At 44.4% G+C, this 22,218-nt stretch overlaps 1 protein-coding gene across 2 annotated transcripts; it reads left to right on the forward strand.

The window, feature by feature from the left end:
* The first annotated feature begins 1,041 nt into the window (after positions 1 to 1,041).
* lamb1b (laminin, beta 1b) lies at positions 1,042 to 21,867 on the forward strand. 2 transcript variants are annotated; one of them, XM_079335230.1, is made up of 33 exons: positions 1,042 to 1,739; positions 2,021 to 2,193; positions 4,139 to 4,274; positions 6,537 to 6,610; positions 7,370 to 7,558; positions 7,730 to 7,793; positions 8,735 to 8,937; positions 9,158 to 9,278; positions 9,490 to 9,678; positions 10,259 to 10,435; positions 10,550 to 10,662; positions 10,747 to 10,826; positions 11,202 to 11,337; positions 11,413 to 11,571; positions 11,668 to 11,801; positions 11,886 to 12,006; positions 12,107 to 12,293; positions 12,541 to 12,684; positions 12,787 to 13,018; positions 13,191 to 13,354; positions 13,550 to 13,774; positions 13,856 to 14,073; positions 14,774 to 14,870; positions 17,493 to 17,862; positions 17,952 to 18,136; positions 18,561 to 18,802; positions 18,904 to 19,110; positions 19,194 to 19,338; positions 19,599 to 19,806; positions 20,076 to 20,217; positions 20,382 to 20,558; positions 20,724 to 20,883; positions 21,023 to 21,867. In XM_079335230.1, exons 1-33 carry the CDS (start codon positions 1,706 to 1,708, stop codon positions 21,157 to 21,159), a joined length of 5,343 nt encoding a protein of 1,780 aa, XP_079191356.1. In that variant the 5' UTR covers positions 1,042 to 1,705; the 3' UTR covers positions 21,160 to 21,867. The 2 variants fall into 2 exon arrangements, with proteins under 2 accessions (XP_079191356.1, XP_079191357.1); XM_079335231.1 differs by lacking the exons at positions 1,042 to 1,739; positions 2,021 to 2,193; positions 4,139 to 4,274 and adding an exon at positions 5,797 to 5,909.
* Positions 21,868 to 22,218: the final 351 nt, after the last annotated feature.

The following is a 22,218-nucleotide window of genomic DNA, read 5'->3' on the forward strand; positions in this document are numbered from 1 at the left end:
CGCAATTTGAAGGAAGGTGATCAAAGTCAGCTCGAATCGATTTAATTGGGGATAATTGGCCCAAATTCAGCAGAATAAAATGTGAGCGGGATTAAAGGAGAGCAGAGGACAGTAAGACTATCTTGTTTTTGTGATGTTCGTTTGCTCCCGCTGGGAATTTAAGTCAAATTCTTTCGACGATAAAAAACAGACATAAACCTTAAAGGGATGCTTCACCCATTTAAATGAAGCTGTGTATCATTAGAAACATGGTAGTAGTGTTGAATGGTCGTGAATCCAACCCTCATTTTGCCCTTCTACTACCATGTTTCTAATGATACACAGCTTCATGTAAATGGGTGAAGTATCCCTTTAAATGTTCAAGTATATGTTTCAGTGTGTCCGCTGTCGTAGAGCCTGGAGAGTATTTTTGTGCAGCTTAATTGTGCGTATTATCTGTGATTGGTTCGAAGATAAATAGACTTCCTGTTCTCGTCAGTCTGCCAGAGATGACATTAAAAAAAACCCACCAGAACAAAAAGAAAACATGTTGTTCCTGTTGCATCTCAGAGGTACTTTTTTTCCCTTTTCACTGTCATGCATCCTCTCTGTTTGAAACTTAAAATGACTCATGCCACCCACACACATGACAAACACACACACACATGCACACAAATGAACGGACACACACGTCTCTCCTACTCTCACCTCAATTACAGGGTGCAGCTGAGTGACTTTTAGAATATAATGGATCTTTGTTCTTGTTATTTCTCGGAGGAAGTAGAAAATGGTGTTTTTGAACATGCTGAGGGTTTTTTTTCAATGTTCTGAGAGTAAAAACCTCCTCGGGCTGCAGAGGATTTAATTAGAAAGAGACAGGATTTATACGCTCCTAACTTTATTATCCATGACTCTCTGAGGACAGAAACATGACTTTCAAAGCACAAGCTCGGTCTTGAAGGAGCTTAAAAACAAAGCGGATGTACAGGTGGCTCTCTAAATACCCAAACATCACAATTTGAAGTCTTATAACCCCTTTAATAAAATACTTAAATTAGTTATTAAAAATGTCCTCTATAGTGACTGAATGATTCCAGGATGAAATAAATCAAACAGGGCTGAAAAAAAAAAGTGGAGGAAAAAAAAAAGTTTGGATCAAATACAATGCAATACTCCATAATATCCACCAGAGGGAGCCAAACACTGTTCGACTTCATGTGAATGGTATGTAATGTCACAGCTCAGACTGTAAGAGGGGAAGTTATGCACTAAACATTAAATACAAACTGAGAGGAGGAATAGATTATAGAGAACGTCATGATTCATATTTCATAAACAGTCGGAAAATAGTGAAAACGTGTAAAGAGGCCTTTAATAGAGCGCCGCCTTTATTTGTCATTTGTTGTTTTCCAGAATTGACAGATATACTGTAAAAACTATTTATAACCACAGTCTTCATTACCTTCCAAGACAGTCTAAATACCTAATGCATTTTTATTTCTTTAACTTTATTCTCTTGATTTTATCTGTGGCACTTCCCACCCCACATACAGCTGGTGGTAGCCTCCGCGTGGCACTGTTCACCCTCCATACACGCGCACTTCTTCAAGTGAACTCCCTCATCAGTCTGTGACTGTAAACGCTTCATACTCACACTGTCTCTCTCAGCTGCAGGATACTTCAACTCAGACGACACAGAAGAGCTGTCAATGATCCACACTCGGATATGTCGCTCTTCATCCACTTTGTAACTTTTCTGGGTGAGTTTATGTTTTTATTATTTGGGGTTTTACTTTCGGTAAAACGAGCAGAAATAACGTAACTGAGGGGAATTTAATCCTCTGAATCTGCTACAATGTTCTCTCACTAATCTCCAACAAGAGCAACATGTAATGAAAGCCATATGAGAGCTGTGATTCTCTCCTGCTCTCCTCCTGTGAATGGCTGCTGCTGTTTTTTTTTCCAAATAAATGAATAAACAATCTCAGGCTTCTTCTGGTGTTGTTTTGATGTCACTGACGGTAGTCTTCCTCCCCTGCAGCCCTGTGGGCTCCCTGCAGGGCTCAGTTCTCGGAGTTTGCAGACATGTGCACAGAGGGCAGCTGTTATCCGGCCACAGGTGACCTACTGATCGGGCGCGCGCACAAACTCACCGCCTCCTCCACCTGCGGACTCAAACATCCCGAGAAATTCTGCATCGTCGGACATCTGGAGGTGAGCAAAATCAAGAGCTGCAAAAAAAAAAAAAAAAACCCTCTTAAAAGTAAAAAAGTAAATCTTCAGAATAAGATGAGCCAGACTTTTTTCAGAAATCACAAATCCTAATTGACTCACGTTTTCAGTGTATGAAATCATTAAACAACAAAACCATGAATTACTTTGTTCTTCTGTTCTTGAACTCTATGACACTTGTTTTTATGAGACTTTTGTTCTCTGCCTGGAGCTACATGAGCTCTTAAATGTCCTTGGCCTTGAGAGGATAATCTTGTATTTCTGTCTGATAAACTCCACACAGTATGACAAAGTTTTTTTGGTTTGTTCCTGTCTCGCATATTGACTGCATTTTAAAAAAAATCTGCAGCACTTTCCAGCAGAAGTTACAATGTGTTTCAAATTTAAAGAAAGGAATTGTTTAGGAAGAAGGGATACATGCCAAACTTAGAAAAAGTGACAGCGATAAGTGAAGGGAAAGAGAGAGAGGGATGTCGTGGATTTATTACTGCGTTACATGCATTCCTTCACACATTCTGTCGGAAATTCATCACATGCCATTTGTAAGACAGAGGATGAATAGAAAGAATGTGAGAACAGTCCATTTCAAGTTTCCTTTATTAGACCCCTCTTCACATTTTACCTACCGTAATATATGAGACACTTCAGGTGAATTAAGAGAAGAAGACTTTCATGGAGATAGATGTCATGTGGATATAATAAACCTTAATAGGGAAATTACAGTGTGCACGACCTGGATGACAGACATTCATTTTCCACCTCAAAGCATGCAGACTTTGCATGCTTTACTCTTTAATAATAAATCACATTTGTACAGTGACAATGCAACCTTTGAAGACGAATGGATGAATGCTATAGCTACAACAATATCAATGAAAACTCAACAATGAGATAAAAGGAACTGAAGTCAACACATTTCACTTTAAAAACCTGATGAAATGATTTATTGAGCATCAAGATTTCCAATCAGCTGAGTAGAAGTTTGTGTTTTTTATCAGAACTCTTCAGATTGTGTCTGTGTGTGTGTGTGTGTGTGTGTGTGTGCGACATGCACACGTACAGTATCTGCTCGCTGTCTCGTGTGGGAGTTCAGACATTCCTCTCCTCAATAAAAGCCTTGTGTGTTCCTCACAATCCCAGCCCTGTGTGTGTGATGTCCGGTGGCAAGGCGAGGGGGACTCTCTCTTTATCTCAAACTCTTCGGCAAGTTCTCGATGTGAATGCTGTCCTTGAAACTGAAATCATGGACACAGTGTGGTGCCTATCTGAGCTTCCTTAAGGATGAGCACAGAGCTCAAGTATGAGCTGGGGGGGGGGAGGGGGGAGGAGGAGGAGGGGGGATGAGGAGGGGGAGGAAGTTAGCCTTAAGTGGAGACACTTAGAGAGACGCTGCTCACATTTCGACACAGACACAGTGGGCAGGGGATGAAATTGAGAAACATGTCTTGTTTATTCTCACACTGAAAATTCTGGGAATTTAATAGTGTGTGTGTGTGTGTGTGTGTGTGTGTGTGTGTGTGTGTGAGCCTGAGTTTAGTTTGCCTTCTTGCCAAACATCTGGTGAGCAGGCGAGGCGTCTGAAATGAAGTGAAAACATTATTTAACAGACACATCACACACTTGATCTTTACAGTACATTGTTTGAATTCACCTCTCCTGGATCATTTTCTTCACATTACAAACTTTTATCTTCCTCTCAGTTCAAAAAAACTCCATTTGTAGTTTCTTTAACGGATCCCATGATTCTGCTTTTAGGCTTTTTTCTGTTTGCAAATAGTTATTCAAGGTTTTTGTCAATCTTTATCTTTAAAATACCAAATCATCAGCGTGGCTTCACTCAAGACTCTCTATAGAAAGGTTTGTTTTTTTCTGTAATTTGTGTGAACTGAGCCTTTAATTAACACTTTCTGTTCTCTCTGTCCATCAGGAGGAGAAGAAATGTTTCATGTGCGACTCCAGAAAGATGTTCAACGAGGACAGCAATCAGATCAGCCACACCATCGAGAACGTGGTCACCACCTTCGCTCACAACCGCCTCAAGACCTGGTGGCAGTCAGAGAATGGTGAGAAAAGAAGTTATAGAGAGAGAGAGAGAGAGAGAGAGAGAGAGAGCGAGAGAGAGAGAGAGAGAGAGAGAGAGAGAGAGAGAGACTTCCTGTTCACTCCTGGTCTCAAATAAAAGAGCAGCGTATAGCGTGTGAGCTCTCACTGACTCTGTTCTCATGGGAACACACGGCTCAGTAATGACTAGACAGGAGATCACAGAGCCTCCCACTACAGCCAATCACAGCAGGCAGAGGGGGGCGGGGCTTACAGGTGTGCTTTGGAGAACAGGTGTGAGGATCAGAAACAGATGTGTGTCATCACTTGGACACACACACACACAGGCCTTTAAAGTGGGAGAGGAGGGAAGTGTGTAATGAAAGAGGGAGACTCCACGGTGAGAACGAGAATCAGTTTTTACTCTCACACTTAACTCCACCTTGAAGCCAGGTGAATAATTTTAAAGATACAACTCTGCGTTTAAGCTATAAAACAACACATTCTTTCCATATGGAAGTCACTGTAAGAAGTCTTATTAAAGAGGCTTAGCTAAGTGAAAGTTTTAACGCCTCAAAATGAATTTAAAAAATGGCTACAAATGAAAACAATCACGAGGAAATTAAATGTTCAATAAGGAACCTTGGTCATTTTTTCCTTTTTTTCAAAGCTCACTTTTAAACTAATTGGTGTGAAGAACACTAGTTTGATTAATAACTCACATTACATGGACAGAACATGAGAGAACTCTACCCATCATCACATCATTATGAATTTGAGCCCCCAAAGAAATCCCATCAGCTCAGTTCCCAGGCTAACACCCCCCTGCCCCTCTGAGGTCCCACATTCACGCTGCACATGCTCGCCCTGTTCCCTGACAGCGGTGGGAATCTGTCAGAGGTACCGTATGAGTCATAGTGGGGGCTGCGGCCAGCAGGGCAGATGGCTTTAATACGGCAGGAAGCTGCAGACATACAATGGCTTTGCTTGGGATTTCCTAATTCCCTTGGAGAAGTCCTCCTGTTCCACTATCTTGCTGTCAGAGCCAGTTGCTTCAGCTGCTGCTGAGTTCAGAAAGTCCATTCATTTACAAATGTTTTGAGCTCCTAAAATCAAAGGGTTGCACCAGATAGACATTTCTTCACAGAGATTATTAGTTACCCAGGAGAGTCAGGGACACTAACTAAAAAAGATGAGAACATGTGCAATAACTTTTTTTTTTTTATTAGATTAGCAGGCCTTATCTAAGTGTAACTGCATATCCTCATTAATGGTTTAAAGTGGGAAGACTTCAACTTACATTTATGGAGAATAAAAGAGGCTAAATATTAAACTTTAAAATGTAAAACGTTGTTCGGTTGCAGCCTCATTTCCCACAGCACAGCTAACCACAAAAGATAACTCACACAGAGCTTGTTAAGGGTTAAAGAGTGTTTAAAGATCTTAATCAAACACAATATATTCATAAATACATTGATGATACAGTATTTTACAATTTTATTTTTCATCACCACAAAAACAGATGTCCAAACAATGTTAGCTTTTATGCTAGCTCTGCCTCTGTAAGATGTACTCGATGCTAAACTCCAGTATGCTAGCATGCTAACAACAGCATTTATGACAATTTGAAAATAATCTCTTAGTCCAGGGAAATGCAGGTAGGAATGGTGTAACTTTTTTAAACAAGTCAAAGTTTAGTATTTTAACTCTGAACTAAGATGACCAAGTTATTGCTATTTTTAGGATGCTAACTTTGCTTCAATGCTCTTCTGCTAGTTTAGCTTAAGGAGCAACGTTCCTATGTTTGAGGAAAGATTTGTAATTGATTTGAATATGTTGTTTCTGGTCTCTGTTCGTGTTTTTTCAGGTTACTATGTCTCTACGTAAAGGGATTTTCCTCAAATTATTATTAATTTAACAGTCTTAGAAACGTTTTTGAGATTCAAGCAACACATTCGGTTTACTATATTCGACTTTTCTTAAGCTTTAATGGCAGAGAGAAGCAAGTAAACTAGACACTACACAGAGACTTGGTGAAGAATTTAGAAATTGCTGGTGCAACACGATCCAGAACTGCAGCTTGTTTAGATTCACATGTGGCCGTAAATCAAACTTGTGGATTTAGCTGCATAAACGAGGGCAGATGTAAATATTTAGGATAGTTTAAGTGTGTGAGAAAGCGTGTCATGGGCGTTGAAAGTTTGAAAAAAGAGTTTTTATGAATGGAAATGTAACCAAATATTTCTTGCTAATTGTTAATTTCCTTGTGCTTTCTTTGTCACCAGGTGTGGAGAACGTAACCATCCAGCTTGACCTCGAGGCCGAGTTTCATTTCACACACCTTATCATGACCTTCAAGGTGCCTTGTTCTCCGTCTGCTGCTCTCACACAAACACACATATATCACATAAAGCCTCTCGTACCCACAGCACGCATAAACACAGCATTCATACCATAGACTGTTCATACAGCTGCGGTGGAAGAATGTGGAAAATCATTTAGGTCTCTGGGGAACGGTGGGAAGAAAAAGGAGGGAGCGGAGGATGAGTTAAGGGCTGTGTAGTAAAAATCCTCTCCAGCATATGGTCGGCTATGATGGTGGCCAGCTGGATTTGTGCCCTTAACTCTACATGATAGTCAAAATAGTCACACTAAGACAAACTTTCATGTGTTTCCTGTTGAAGGACGAGATGACAGGAAGCATCAACACCTCCGACAGCCAACATGTTCTATCCACATCATTCTAGATAAAAATATATACAGTGTATATATATTTATATATTTACATATTGTGCAAAATACACTTCACCATGTTTCTCTAACACTAAGATGTGTCTCTAGTCTTTCTACAAACTCCGCTATTATGTGAAAAATCCGTCCTCGCTGTCTTTTGCCAGCTTCACTTTTTATAAAATGTATGCTCAAACAAGCCGTTTTCCCTTCATGACATCACAAAGGGCAGTAACCCTTTATTTTAATCTGAATTGAAGCATTGAATAAAACTTCAATGGACGGAAAATTGACTAAAAAACAAAAGCATAGAACGAGAGGATTTAGATGAGAGACATTCATTGCAGGTAATAGAAGTCAAATTTTTCTTTTCTGTTTTTGTTCCAAGACGTTTCGGCCTGCTGCCATGATAATCGAGCGATCGATGGACTTCGGGAAGTCGTGGCAGGTTTATCGTTACTTTGCCTACGACTGCGATTCATCTTTCCCCGACGTGTCCTCCAGGTCGATGGTCAAAGTGGACGAAATCATCTGCGACTCCCATTACTCCGACATAGAGCCGTCCACAGAGGGCGAGGTGAGACTCCCTTCAGTTCATTATGCATTCCTGTTGTTTTTTATTTTTTAATACCACTGCCCAACACTTTTTGATTTCATCCACATTAAATAAGGCTTTTGATGAATATGCAAAGAACACTGTTTACTTTTAAATCTGATATACTGTATGTTCCTCCTTTTGCTTGACCAGCTTATATTTCGGGTGTTGGACCCAGCCTTCAAGATTGATGACCCCTACAGTCTGAGGATACAGAGTAAGAAGCTCATAAATGATCATTTAATTAAGTTTTCTTTGTTAGAATTAAATTATTATTGTTGTTGTTTGTATTGAATACTCGAGAGGCTCCTCACCACCTTCAGCTTGTTAACGCCTTGAAAGAAGAAATCATCTCTTTCTTACGGCTGTATCACCGGGTTTCAGGTGTGTTCACATGGGTAAAGAGTCACTTTTCATGCTAATGCATAACTTATCTGAACAAATGAGTGACTTCTTCTCAGAGCCGACAAACGCTTTTGTTTAAAACTAACAATTAACAGATTGGGCAAGTTGAGGATTGACAGTAACACATGAAACTATACTGAAAATAAACCGATAGTTTGAGTTTACTTCACAAGGAAAACAATCCAAACATTAGTTGTTTAGTCCAATAATTCACAAAAACCCCACAAAGGATGGAGCGTATAATGCTGCCGATCTAGTTTATTTAAAACAGGAAGATTCCTGCTGTTAGTTGAAATCAGGCTAAATCACGTCTTCAGAGATTCATCCTCAATATTTGTCATAAAACTTGAAATCCTTTACATGCCTCTTCAGTGTGAGGCGAGTGGAGACACAAAGAGGAATAACTGAAGTCATCATGGAGCTCATTTCTAGCAGCTCCCTCATCCCTGTAGTCCAGGTAACAACCTGGTCGCACAGAGAGAGCGCTTTATGGAATTTCACATGTAGACGTGACTCCGTCTATGCTCAGTCACCGACGTCCAGACGGAGACACATTCACACACATGCAGAGGGCTCATGGTAAGTATGTGGGGAATGCTGTAGGTGTGTGAGGAACATCAGTATGTATCTTTGAGGTCTGAAAATCAGAGCCTTCGAGAAATGCATGGGAACAAAGGGAAAGACACCGGGCGAGTATTCCTCCCTGGATAAATGACGGTGAAGTGAGTTTGTGACGCTTCTGTAACTCTGCAGACATGCTGAAGATCACCAACCTGCGGGTGAAGTTCGTCAAGCTCCACACGCTGGGTGACAACCTGCTCGACTCCCGCGACGAGGTGACGGAGAAGTACTACTACTCCCTCTATGACATGGTCGTCCGCGGCAACTGCTTCTGCTATGGCCACGCCTCTGAGTGTGCGCCGATCGATGGAGAACCGTCAGGAGCTGAGGGCATGGTACGCACGCACACACACACACACACACACACACACACACACACACACACACACACACACACACACACACACACACAACAGAAAATAGGAAGCATGTGAACTTAAAGCCTCAGAAGAAAGTCACTATATGTTCAAAAACAACCTCTGTGCAACAAGAAATCTCAGTCAGTGTACACGACGGATTCTGCAGCTGGTGATGATATACTTTTGCCGTGTTCAGGTGCACGGCCGTTGTGTCTGTAATCACAACACCGAGGGACTGAACTGTGAACGCTGCCAAGACTTCTACCATGATTTACCCTGGAAGCCTGCAGAGGGACGAAACACACACGCCTGCAAGAGTAAGATGCAAACATAAAGTACATGACGGGATCACTGTCTGTCCTCTAATTTAGTGTGAAAGGAAAGTGGAGTTCAGTTCTTAGCTGAGTCCTCGTAATATGACACCATGTTGAAAGAAATCGCATTTTTAACAGCTTTCGACTTTTTCCTCTACATTTGCGTTTGTTTGTGTCGAACGTATAATGAAGGATTTGTCTCCTCTTCCCTCAGAGTGCGAGTGCAACCATCACTCCACATCGTGTCACTTCGACATGGCCATGTACAAGACGACCAACAACGTGAGCGGAGGCGTGTGCGACGGCTGTCAACACAACACGGTGGGCCGACAGTGCGAGCAGTGTGCGCCCTTCTACTACCAGCACCCGAACAGAGACCTGAGGGACCCCAACGTCTGCGAGCGTGAGTCACCTCCGTCTCACCTCTCCAGTGTGTGTGTGTGTGTGTGTGTGTGTGTCCGCTCCACTCATTACACACGCTGCCTGTTAAAGAGCACGTCGGTCTCCTCCTCCAGGACGTTTTCTGTCTGAGACATCTGGAGCTGAACTCTCTGACTGTACTGCAGCCTTTGAAGTGAAACGCAGAAATTAGCTGTTGTTGCAGCGTGATCAGAGTTAATTAGTAGGTAGAAGTGGAAAGATGTCTGTAAAAACAAAACACTTCCTTCTCTGCTGTCTTGTTTTCAAGATCTTCTGCAGAATTACACACAGGCGTTTTGGAGCTCTTTTCTTTAAAAAAAAAAAAGAAATTTCACGTTTTTTAAATCTATTTTAACGTTGCATCGTTAAGAAGAGAAGAAACTGATTGCCTGGAGTTTGGTCTTCCTGACCTTAACCAAGAAGGTCGAGGGTTCAATCCCCAGCTCCTGCAGCCACATTACCCCCAATTAGCTCCCGCTGTTTCGTCAGTGTCGCTGTGACCTGCGGCCATTTTGTTCACAAGAGAACATCACCATGACCTCAAACACTTCATGTCTCCACAGTGTGTAACTGTGACCCGGTCGGGTCTCTGCAGGGCGGTTTGTGTGACCCGAGGACCGACGTGGCTGCCGGGCTGATCTCGGGTCAGTGCCGGTGCAAAGACAACGTGGAGGGCGAGCGCTGCGACCACTGCAGACAGGGATACCACGGGCTGGGACAGGGGGCACACGGCTGCCTGCGTAAGTCTGCAAGTTTCTTTTTCAGGAGAACGTCAGCGTGCAGATTCCAGGAGCTGCACTCACACGCTCACTTCACTCTGTCGCCTTATTGTGTGATTGTGTGTCTTTTGGCAGCTTGTACCTGTAACCCGCTGGGGACTCTGCAGGGAGGAAACTCGTGTGACCCGCAGACGGGATATTGCTTCTGCAAACGTCTAGTTGACGGACATAACTGCGATGAGTGCATGGTGAGGACAGAAACCGAATGTTGAAGAAGTCTGTTTAAACTGTGAGTGTGTGTACTAATACATCCTCCTTTCTTCTACCTGTAGCCTCAGCACTGGGGTCTCTCCAATGACATGGACGGCTGCAGACCGTGTGACTGTGACCAGGGAGGAGCCGTCAACAATAAGTACGATTCACTTTAGATCACGACGCTGATCTGTAAAATGTCAGAAATGACAGAGAAGTGTTGACGAGTGTTTTCTAAAAAACTCGCCTGTCGTCTTCCTTGCTCTCATTTTGTGAACAAACCAAGAAGCAGAAGTCACAGAATTTCTCCTGTTTTTAATGACACAAATGTGTTGATGAAATATCAAAGTGATGCTTTTTATGAAAAGTCCTGAAATGATTACACAGGATTAAAAGTAACCTGACCTACATCCTCATTATTATTCCCTTTATAACACAAAGTAAAATATATTCCTGTATTTACATTTGTGCACAAACAATAAGCGATAAAATCAAATAGAAATTCTGAGGTTCTGATGTCTCCGTCTCTGCTCAGCTGTGACCCTCACTCGGGTCAGTGTTCGTGCAGGGAGCACATGTTCGGTCGTCGCTGCGATCAGGTCGAGTCCGGCTTTTACTTCATCGCTCTGGATCACTACACCTACGAGGCCGAGGACGCCGACCACGGGCCCGTGAGTGTCGATCAACCAAAAAAAATCGAATGACGCTTTCGCCCCGACGTGACGAACGCTGCCGCTCTCTTTCAGGGTGTGACGGTGGTACCCAGGCCGTACCCTCTGGATCGCAGTCCTACCTGGACCGGTATGGGCTTCGTTAATGTCCCAGAAGGAGCTTACTTAGAGTTCCACGTGGACAACATCCCAGAGTCCATGGACTACGACATCCTCGTCCGCTACGAGCCTCAGGTGACTCTGAAACTGTGGATATCTTAGAAACTGAGACGTATACTGTCAGTTTAACGATATCTAATCTTTAATGTAAATGTTTGTGTGTGTTCTCAGCTTCCCCAGCAGTGGGATCAGGTGAGCGTCCAGGTTCATCGTCCTGTCTTCAACCCTCCAGACTATTCAGCTCACTGCAGCAACTCCATCCAGGGCGGAGACGAGCAGCTCATCTCTCTGCCTCCTGGATCCAGGTGAAACATCAGATATCCATCCCGTGTCTCTCGGGGGGGGGGGGTTAAATAGAAAAGACCCTCACTGACTTTTTGTGTTTTTAGACATGTGCTGCTGGTGAGGTCGGTTTGTTTCGAGAAAGGACTGAACTACACGATCCGTGTCACTCTGCCTCGCTACTCGTCCGTCAGCGACGTCCAGAGCCCGTACACGCTCATCGACTCTGTACGCTGAAACTCCTGTGTCTCCCTCCACTCCGCTACAAGCCTGTGTTTGTGTAACGCTTTGCATCACTCGTGCTTCTCTTTTCTTTTTTTTTTTATAGCTGGTGCTGATTCCTCGGGTCAGGGAGATGGACATGTTCCATGGGAGTGAAGGGGAGGGAGCGTGGGATACGTTCCAGCGTTACCGCTGCCTGGAGAGCAGCCAGAGCGTCGTCAAAAGCCCCATGACCGACATCTGCAACGACTACATCTTCAGCGTCTCCGCTCTGCTGCATAAAGGAGCCATGGGTACGTTTGAACGACCCTGTGGTCCTCCAAGCAGACGACCTGGGTCCTAATCCGACCTGGGTCCTAATCCGACCTGGGTCCTAGTCCGACCTGTGACTCCGTGAACCATGAACTGTGATCTCGTCTTTTTTTGTTTTTATCCCTTTAGATGAGTTTTATCCTCCTTTGCTCAGTTTCCTAAACATGTTCCTTAATCTCCTTTTCTTTTTTTCTTTTTTTTTAATTTTCACCCTTTCGTTTCTTTCAGCATGCCAGTGTGACCCTCAAGGCTCCCTCAGCGCCATGTGCGACCCCAGCGGAGGTCAGTGTCAGTGTCGGCCAAACGTGGTGGGCAGGAACTGTGACCACTGCGCTCCAGCGACGTTCCTCTTCAGCCCCGCCGGCTGCAGACGTGAGTGTCGGGTTTAAAAAAAAAAAAAAAAAAAAAAAAAAAAAAAGTCTGCTTCGATTAATCCTGCGACGAGAAGGGTAAAGATTCATATTTCTCTTCCAGCCTGTGGGTGTGACCTCGGGGGCTCCGTCAACGCCTTCTGCCACGAGGCGACCGGTCAGTGTGAGTGTTTCCCCGGAGCCACAGGGCGACAGTGCTCCCACTGCCTGCCCGGTTTCTGGGGTTACCCTCAGTGCAGACAGTGTCAGTGTAACGGACACAGCGAGTTCTGCCACCCTCACACCGGAGAGTGTCAGGGCTGCAGAGACTTCACCATGGGACCCCACTGTGAGAGGTACACACGGACTCGAGTGTCATAATCCAGCCGGATACAGATTTTAAATTTAGCTATTTGCCAATTCCAATAACAATGTTTTATTTTAAACGGCCCATCTTTACGTTATCTCCTCAGATTACCTCTGAGCTGTTATTCTCTACTCTGATATTTTTGATTTTTTAACCTCCAGGTGTCTGGATGGTTACCACGGTGACCCAGAGTTGGGCTCAGGGGATCACTGTCGCCCCTGCATGTGCCCTGATGGACCCCGCAGCGGACGCCAGTTTTCAGACAGCTGTTACCTCCTGTCCTCATCCAACCAGCTGGTGTGTGTGTGCAGCGCAGGATACAAAGGTTAACACACACACACACACACACACACACACACACACACACACAGTCCTAAATCTTCACATGTTGCACTTTGTGTCATCAGGTCTTCACCTCACACACGTTTAAAAACCCAAACAAACACTTGAGCTCTCCTCTGATCCACTCCTTCAAGTCAAAACATCGTGGTTGTACTTCCTGCTTCCTGTCCTCTCGCAGGTGCCAGGTGTGATCAGTGTGCTCCGGGTTACTTCGGGAACCCTCTGGTCCCCGGGGGCCGCTGCATGCCCTGCCAGTGTAACAGCAACATCGACATGCACGACCCCGGATCGTGCGACGCCCGGACAGGCGCCTGTCTCAAATGCCTGTACCACACCGAGGGCTACGCCTGTCAGCACTGCAAACTGGGTTACTACGGCAACGCTGGCACTCAGAGCTGCAGGAGTGAGTACAGGTGTTGTATCGTTGGGTTTGAAGACTTACACAAGTTAAAGCTTGAATAATATGTTGTCGTCCTGCGTGCAGAGTGTATGTGTTACTCGCCGGGCACGTCCCCTCAGGCCTGCTCCTCCCCTGACGAGTGTCAGTGCCATCAGATCAGCGGGCAGTGTCCCTGCCAGCCCAACGTGGTCGGTCAGAACTGCGACCGCTGCGCTCCCGACACCTGGAACCTCGCCAGCGGGACGGGCTGCCAGCGCTGCGACTGCGATCCCGTCCACTCCTTCAGCTCCTCCTGCGATGTGGTGAGTCAAAACCTGCAATCAAGTGGAACATCTGTCTGCATCATTTCCTGCTTCGTTATTGCTTCAGCTGCTTCACTTCACTTTGTTCATAATGAACTCAAGCCCACCGCTGCCCCCGGAAAATCATGTCTCCCTGTGAGCCATTGTTTTCCAGAGTTTTCCTCGCACAATTCATGGATATTTTCCAACATATTCTCCCTGAGAGCAAAGCTGCAGGGATTCAATAAGACACTGTGACCAACCCATCCATTCACACACACACACACACACATGTGTTTGTAAAGTCTTTTGATATGTGGACTCCAGCTGTTTGGGAATTTCTTTTTCTCCAGTTTTTTCTGCAGCTCTGTTTTTTTTCTCAGATGCACAAAAGCCGGCATGTGTTTACACAGAAACAGTCACGTAAAGTTAGGAGCCGAATAATGTCCACTCTCTCTCTCAGACACAAACATCGGGGGTTTCTGTGTTTACTGGCTGCTCTCCATCAGAGGAAGGAAGTCTCACAATACTCTGTGGAATAACTGAATACACATTTGTCTGAGAGGAGTGAGTCGTATCAAACTACAGACGTCCTCTGTGTCGGCATGGAAAAAGAAAAGAAAACAAAAAAATTCAAAAACTTTAAACAGAAAATCCACCGTCGAAGTTTTGACTTCCTGCTTTCGTTGACTCTGTGTTTTTTGTTCCTGTTGTTCTGCAGGTCACAGGACAGTGTATGTGTAAACCTGGTTTTGGTGGCACGACGTGTCGGGAGTGCAGGGAGTTGTTCTGGGGCGATCCAGAGGTTAAATGTCACGGTAGGTCACAAAAGGAGCTTTCATCAAGATTTCAAATGTACACAATTGATTCAATCGCGATGAGCCGACAAGTTTTTATCGTCCTCAATCAACTCAAGTTGGTTTCTGTTGAATTTAAACATCATGTTGATTAACTTTGCACCAACCAGAGGATTTTTTTCCCCCAGTCATCAAAAAAAACATACAAAGCACCTTTGTGTTCAGTCAAAAGAAACGAATAAGATGAAGAGATTGTATGTTGAATGTCGTGTCTCAAAGATTTTATAAAAATAGACAGTTGAAGTTTAAGACGAGAGCTGTTTTCAAACATGCACTGCAGATTTCAGAACAGGATTCTTGTTCCTGCCTTCACACATCGGCTCAGTCTGAGTTCATGCAAAAATCTTATCAGGGAAAGTCTAGGATTTTTTTTTTTCCCAGGAGTTTCAGGACAGATTTCAGGGTCGGGCTGTCCTGAAAATTTAAAAAAAAACGACTATTTGGGAAACAGACAGCCTGTTTTGTCTTTAAGTAGATCAACTATCCGGGTTTTAAATATTACGGTTTTTTTCTTCCTTTCATGGATTGAAGCAGCAGTCCCCCTCCTGCCTTTTTTTTGTTGTTTCTCAGATTGACAAAAAGTGAAGGTGAGGTCAAGTAAAAGCCACACTCAGAACATGCTGTGTACTGCCATGAACAGAAAAAAAAACATCAACATTTTTACTCATTTTCAACTTTACCTGCGTTCAAATCTCACGAGAATTTCTTTGATTCGAAGCACCAGAGCCGAATGAATGGAAACGTCACTGTCCAAACACTTCCTGTAATGCATCCCTGTGTTTATATTTCCTTTCAAACTCATTACATCTATTTTTCTCTCGCCTGTATTAAACTTTCTCATGGGATACGATGTCCACTGACTCATGGCGTAGGAGGACTTTGAATTGTTTTTCCCAACTTTTTCAGCTCTGATTCGTGTTTTTAGCTCACTTTGCTAAAGTCGGCTTCAGTTGGACATAAACGTTTTCTGATCGCCCAGAAAAAGGTTGTTTTCATCTTCTGAACAAATTGCTGTCGAGCCAATCCTCACATATTTTAACCTCACAGTAGCTGGCTCGCCCTCAGAGAAGTAGAGAGAGAGAGAGAGAGTAGGAACAAGAAAAAGGGTGAGGAGAGAGGGAGAAGGAATCTGGGAATGACCTCCTGTTAGCCGCTCATGAGAACCAGATGTTCTCCAAAACTCCCAGGCATCCCGTTCCGTCATGCGCCAACGCCCAGAGGAGCTGAAAAAAAAAAGAAACAAAAAATCCTGAATGATCCTCCTAAAGGTCTGTGAAGCTGGGAGACCAGCTGGACCTTCTGCACAGATTCATGGGAACTCAGAGCTCACAGATGTTGGAGGAGAAATGTGACGTTAGACGTGAGAGAGAGTTGATAATAAAGTGTCTGAAAGACGCCGCCACACAGCTGAGGCGTTCTTCTTCTACCCAAATTAAAAAGCAGGAATTTAGGAGTTTTACTGCGAGCTGTGATTTGAGGGAACCGAACACGGCGACTGTTCAAAGTATTTGGCTTTACTTGACCCATAATCACCTTCTATGATCTGACCCTCCGAGGGGTTGTATGTCACTGTGACATAAACAAAACTTCAAGCTCAACCTTCACCTTCTGCTCCATAAATTATACAAATAACTGAAGCAACACTGACGTTGTAAACTTCTCCACCAGAGCATTCCTTCTCCCTGTCTGACTCCAAACCTCCTCCTCCTCCTCCTCCTCCTCCTCCTCCTCCTCCTCCTCCTCCTCCTCCTCCTCCTCCTCTCTGGACCCGAGGAGGGTCAGGGTAAACTTTGAGGTCAAGTTCATGTTTTTTTTTGTATGCACTGGAGGTTTGCTCATTCCGCCCGAGAGACTCTTCATCACATGCCTCGTATAACGGTTTCATGGTGGGTTATCGAGTCATTCACATAATGAAGACAAACAAAGGTTAAAAATCCTTTATTGAATTGAAGCGACTTCCTGAAGAAGGCGTGACGCTGAAACTAGAGTGAAGGGGATTTTTTTTTTTCCATGTCTATTTTTGAAGATCTGCTCTTTGGCCTCCGCCAAACAACTTTTTTTTATTGTATTTTTATTACTTCTAAGAAGCTCTTCTGTCCATATGTTTAATAAAAGACCTCACATAATCGTTAGACAAAAACAAGTTGTATAATAAAGTTATATAACCTCTTTTTAATCAGTGCTGATAAATGAAACTGATCAGATTACTGAAGTCTGAGCTTCTTTCTTTGTTGTTTTTCTCCGTTAAGTTAAAAAATAACTTTGAGTTAAACTCACACAATCTTTCCAGGAAAATTTAGTTTGTTTTTTTTTAAAGGTAAATAAATACGTTTAGCATGCTGAATTACGACACAATACACAGTGATACGATACGAAATGATGACGCGGTGTGATTCAGAACAAACTCCAGGACTCCTAAGAATAAAGTAGGAACTGACGTGATGTGACATGAAACACCATGAGAGGAAACGAGGCGATACGATGAAACGATTTCATGTTTTTGTCTCATTAGAACCATCGAAGGTTTCAAAGGCCGGTTTAACTTTAATATTATCTTAAAGTGTCCTCTCTGTGTGTTTCCAGCTTGTGAATGTAACCCTCTGGGAATCTCCAGCCAGCAGTGCCACCGCGCCACAGGTCAGTGCAGCTGCATCGAGAGCGTGTCCGGCCTCAAGTGTGACAAGTGTGCCCGAGGCTACCAGGGCGAGTTCCCCAACTGTGAACGCTGCGACCCCTGTTTTGCTGTCTGGGACACGGTGGTCACTGAGCTGACCAATCAAACGCAGCGTCTGGAGGGTCAAGTCGCAGAGCTGCAGACGACCGGCGTGACGGCGCCGTACAAAGAATTGATCGGCAGTCTGGAGAGAAACATCAAGGCTGTCAAAGAAATAATAGAGAGCAACCCTGCGGGAGTGAAGCTGGAGCAGGTCCAGGAGCTGATGAACCACATCACGTGTGTACAGAAGCTAACAGAGATCTTTACGATCCTTCATGTGTGAACCTCTTTGTTTTGAGCTCATCCACGGTGTGTTGTGTCTCCAGAGGTGTGATGTCCTACGTCAACATAAAGCTGAACACGACAGAGGAGAGCCTGAACCGTCTCCACGGCGACGCCAATGCCACCGATGCCAACCTGGACGCTCTGACCGACGAGGCCAACAAACTGGAGCAGAGCGTCAAGGATCTGATACAGGAAGTGCACGACGTCAAGAACGCCAACATCCGGGGTAAGAAAGCATAACTCTGAGATTGGGATTTTTTTTTTTGTTGGTTGAAAAATAAAGATGTCATCAGCGTGTTGCTTTACGTCAGTCCGGTTATTTTAGTTTTGCGATCCTTTTTTTTTTTTTTTTTTTTTTTTTTTTTAAGGAAGATGTCAAGTCCGTGTTTATTTATATTGGTTTTGTCTCTTGTAACTCTATACATTTTACATCTACATTTAATTCTAGAAAAAGTTCTCAGGTTGGTCGAAACACATTTTCTCAAGCTCTTACAAAACACTGAAAATGATATGTTGTTGTTTTTTATCTTACAAAAACAGCTGAGTCATGCTGAGGAATATTTTTGTCATTAAAATACTCTGTATTTCATGTTTTACCTTCCCCTGTGTTTCTCAGTTGTGATTTTCAAGCTACTTCCTGTGTGTTTCAGGCGCTATGGACACGATTTCAGCTGCAAACTTGAAGTCTACGATGGCTGAGATCCGCGCCAACGCCTCCACCAGCATCCCTGGAAACACAGTGGAACAGTCCGCCTCAGTACGGAAAGCCACAGAGGACAAACTGAACAGCGGGCAGAAAGAGTTCAACCGCAAGATCCAAAGAAACACGCAGAAGCTCGACAAACTCTCCGACGAGCTCGATAACTTTGACCTGACGCCGCTCAGTGAGAAGGTTGGAAACGCCGAAGGAGCCGATCCACAAAACGTTCATGTTCAGCTCCATCATCGCATGCTGATGATGATCTCCTGTTTGTTCCCTCTCTCTCTCTGCAGACGTGCGGCGGTGCGGCCGAGGGCGACGGCTGCTCCGGCTCTCCCTGCGGCGGTTTGGGTTGTGCCGGCGAGGACGGAGCGCCTCAGTGCGGCGGAGACGGCTGCAAAGGCGTCGTCACAACCTCCCAAAGTGCTCTGAAATCAGCCAAAGATCTGGACCAGGAGATCCTCACGGCCATGCAGGAGGTGGACAAGCTCTCCAGGATGGTGAGTGAACGAAGGAAAAAAAAAAAAAAAACGGAAGATGGATTAAAGCAAAATATCTGATTCACTTTTTTCTCCTCCGTGAGGTGTGGGAAGCAAACACGCGCGCTAACAAGGCGAAAGTGGACGCTCAGACAGTGCTGGTGAAATCCAACCAAAGCAAAGAGAGAGTGGAGCAGAGCAACGAGCAGCTCCGCAACCTCATCAAAGAGATACGAGACCTGCTCACCAGTGAGTGCACGACACACCCAGAACATCCTGCACCAAAAATACCATCACTCAATATTCATGAAAGACTTCGAATGACACTTAAACATCTTTTTAACTTGCTCGATTTTAGACCTAAATATTGGACTAAATATAGCTGCAACCACAAACGGAGAGACTCCAGCTCTCAGTAAAAAGTTTCCATCCAAGAAAAACGTTTTGTTTGAAAACTCCTCGAAGTGATGAAACGATCGACTGAGTGATTTGTGTTTTGTTTAATCCAGACGAGAAGGCGAACGTGTCAGTGATCGAGGCGGTGGCCAACGAGGTGCTGGCTCTGGAGATGCCGACCTCGTCCGAGAAGCTGAAGGAGCTGACGAAGGAGATCCGGGAGAAGGTGGACAGTCTGACCAGCGTGGAGACGATCCTCAGTCAGAGCGCCACGGACATCCTGGCGGCGGAGATGCTGCTTAAAGAGGCCAAGAGTGCAAGGTAACACTTTAATCGCATTTTAATCAGGAGCGTCCCAAAGGAAAACATCCTTCAAACCAAATATCAATCTGTGCATCATCTACAACACAAAGTGATCATTAAACATCTGATTATGCTGCTTTTTCAAATTCCTCGCCGTAGATCCGAGAGTTTGGATCAGTTAAAATATTTATAAAAAATCTCTCTATTTAATTATTTAGCACAGTCGCTGCTTTTCTCAGCACGTCTTCACATGACATGTTAACAAAGTAAGCTGTTCTGTCCGTCAGTGAGCAGGCGGCTAACATGAAGGAGACGGCAGATGTGGTGAAGGCAGCGCTGGTTGAGACTGAGCGTGCTCAGACCATCGCCAAGGACGCCATCGAGCTGGCTCAGAACAACACGAAGGGAACCCTGGACCTGCTGATCTCGGTGAGCGAGTGTTCAACCATCATTAACGTCAACGTTCAAGACGTGTTTCCACTGATGTTCTCCACATCCCTTTTTTTATCCTGACTGGAGAATTAGCACCACCAAGTGTTCATCTTAATGAACTACAAACAACGTGTGTGTGTGTGTGTGTGTGTGTGTGTCAGGTTGAGTCTGAGACCGCTGATTCGGAGCTGAAGCTCAGCAACACGACGGGTCGTCTGCTTCAGCTGGAGCGGGAGGTCGGTCTGCTCAGACAGAACAACCTGGAGGTGAAGCGACTCGCTGAGACGGCAGACTGGGTCACGGACCAGGCCAGACTGACCGCAGAGGAGGCCCAGCAGGTATTACACACACACACACACACACACACACACATACACACACACTTCATCCTAACCATCTGAAAAAGCCTGCAGTAGAATTTTTGATCCTCTATCAGCAGATCAAGATGTCTTTGAATCTGCTGCTGCCCCCCCAGTGACTCTGATCTGTGTGTGTGTGTGTAGGAGTTTGACGTGGAGGTGAAGGGCAGATTGGAGGAGGTGGAGGACCTGGTGGAGGATAAAGGGGAGTCGGTGCTGCTGGCGAAAAGGAAAGCAGACGAGCTGCAGAAGGAGGCCAAAGAACTGCTCGCTCAGAGCAGCAGCAAGCTGCAGAGACTCGGAGGTCGGAAAATGTTTCAGATTTTAGAAAGATGAATCTTCTGTTTGTTTACTCTTTGTTTGTTTAGGTATAAACAGGCGTCATTCACCTGATAGATCCTCCATCCAGTCATCAGACACCTTTTCTCTTCTGTACTTTTCAGAGTTGGAGAACTCCTACGAGGAAAACCAGCGAATTCTGGAGTCCAAGGCGGCAGAGCTGGCCGAGCTGGAGCAGACCGTCCGCCGGGTCCTGGAGGAGATCAGCTACAAAGTGACGCTGTACAGCACCTGTCTGTGATCCTCACCTGAACACAGCGTCACCTCAGACTCTTTACTCTTCTCTGCTGGGATTGTCATGGGGCCAAAAATACAAAAATAGAAGCCCTGAGCAGACGTGCATCTGTGAATCATATTTACTCCTTTAACCCGAGAGCTCGACTTATTTTATCTCTTTATCTAAAGATAGCAAAGTTTGTTTTCTTGGATGATTTTCTGTCGATCTATAAAACCAAACAATAAGCTGGTCACTGATTGGTCAGACCTCGATGTGGAGCCCAAGCCTGCAGCGATGAGGTAAATGAATGATGTGGATGCACGTCTGCTGAGGGCTCCGGTGAGATCCAGCTGTCACCCGAGTGTTTTAAAGCTATCACGGCGATCGACACCGTCCGTGCCAAAAGTTTTGGCTCTGGTCGCGTCTCTGCCAACAGCTTAACACTCGCGTTCGTTCCTCAGCTGTGCCAAAAAGTGTTTTAACATTTCAGACGAGTTTCAAAGCTGCCAAAGGAAACCACTCGAAGCCAAAGTGACCTCAGAGATTAAAACAAAGCCGCTGTATGGGAAACAGCAGTCTGTGTTTTTAAAGATGAAGACTATTGGATAGAAATATTACAGTTTTATACTTCCTTTAAAAAACAAAAGATATTTAACAGTAAGAGGACTCGAATCATTGTGTTCACGGAGCCGTGAGAAATACTGAATTAAAAAATAAAGTTTCTCAAACATGCCTGTTGTTTTTTTTCTTGTTGGATAAAACATTCAAAAAGGTGAAACTGAAAGTGTTAAAAAGTGAAATGTACCAAAAATAATCGTGTTTACTAACACACAAAAACCGTGTACCGTCTTTATGTCAAACAACCCAGAAGAGAAGAAATGTCCCCTATAGGATAGGAAAACCAGTTTGTGTATGACCCCACATACACACACGACACTGCCACGTGTGATGTAAAAATCCCTGCAATGACAGAATGAACTGTTTTGTGTGTAAAACAAAATAAGACATTAGTATTAAACAAGCAAATCTTCAAAGATAAAAAACAGCTTCTGTGGTGGTAAGAAAAAAGTAAATCATGCGTAT

Source organism: Symphodus melops (genome assembly GCF_947650265.1).
Source record: "Symphodus melops genome assembly, chromosome: 22".
In the NCBI taxonomy this organism is placed as follows: Eukaryota; Metazoa; Chordata; class Actinopteri; order Labriformes; family Labridae; genus Symphodus; species Symphodus melops.

Coding starts and splice junctions, on each gene's coding strand:
- lamb1b (XM_079335230.1), top strand. CDS start 1,706: ATGTCGCTCTTCATCCACTTTGTAACTTTTCTGG. Junction 12,294..12,540: donor GCTGCATAAAGGAGCCATGG/GTACGTTTGAAC, acceptor CGTTTCTTTCAG/CATGCCAGTGTGACCCTCAA. Junction 19,339..19,598: donor GATACGAGACCTGCTCACCA/GTGAGTGCACGA, acceptor TGTTTAATCCAG/ACGAGAAGGCGAACGTGTCA.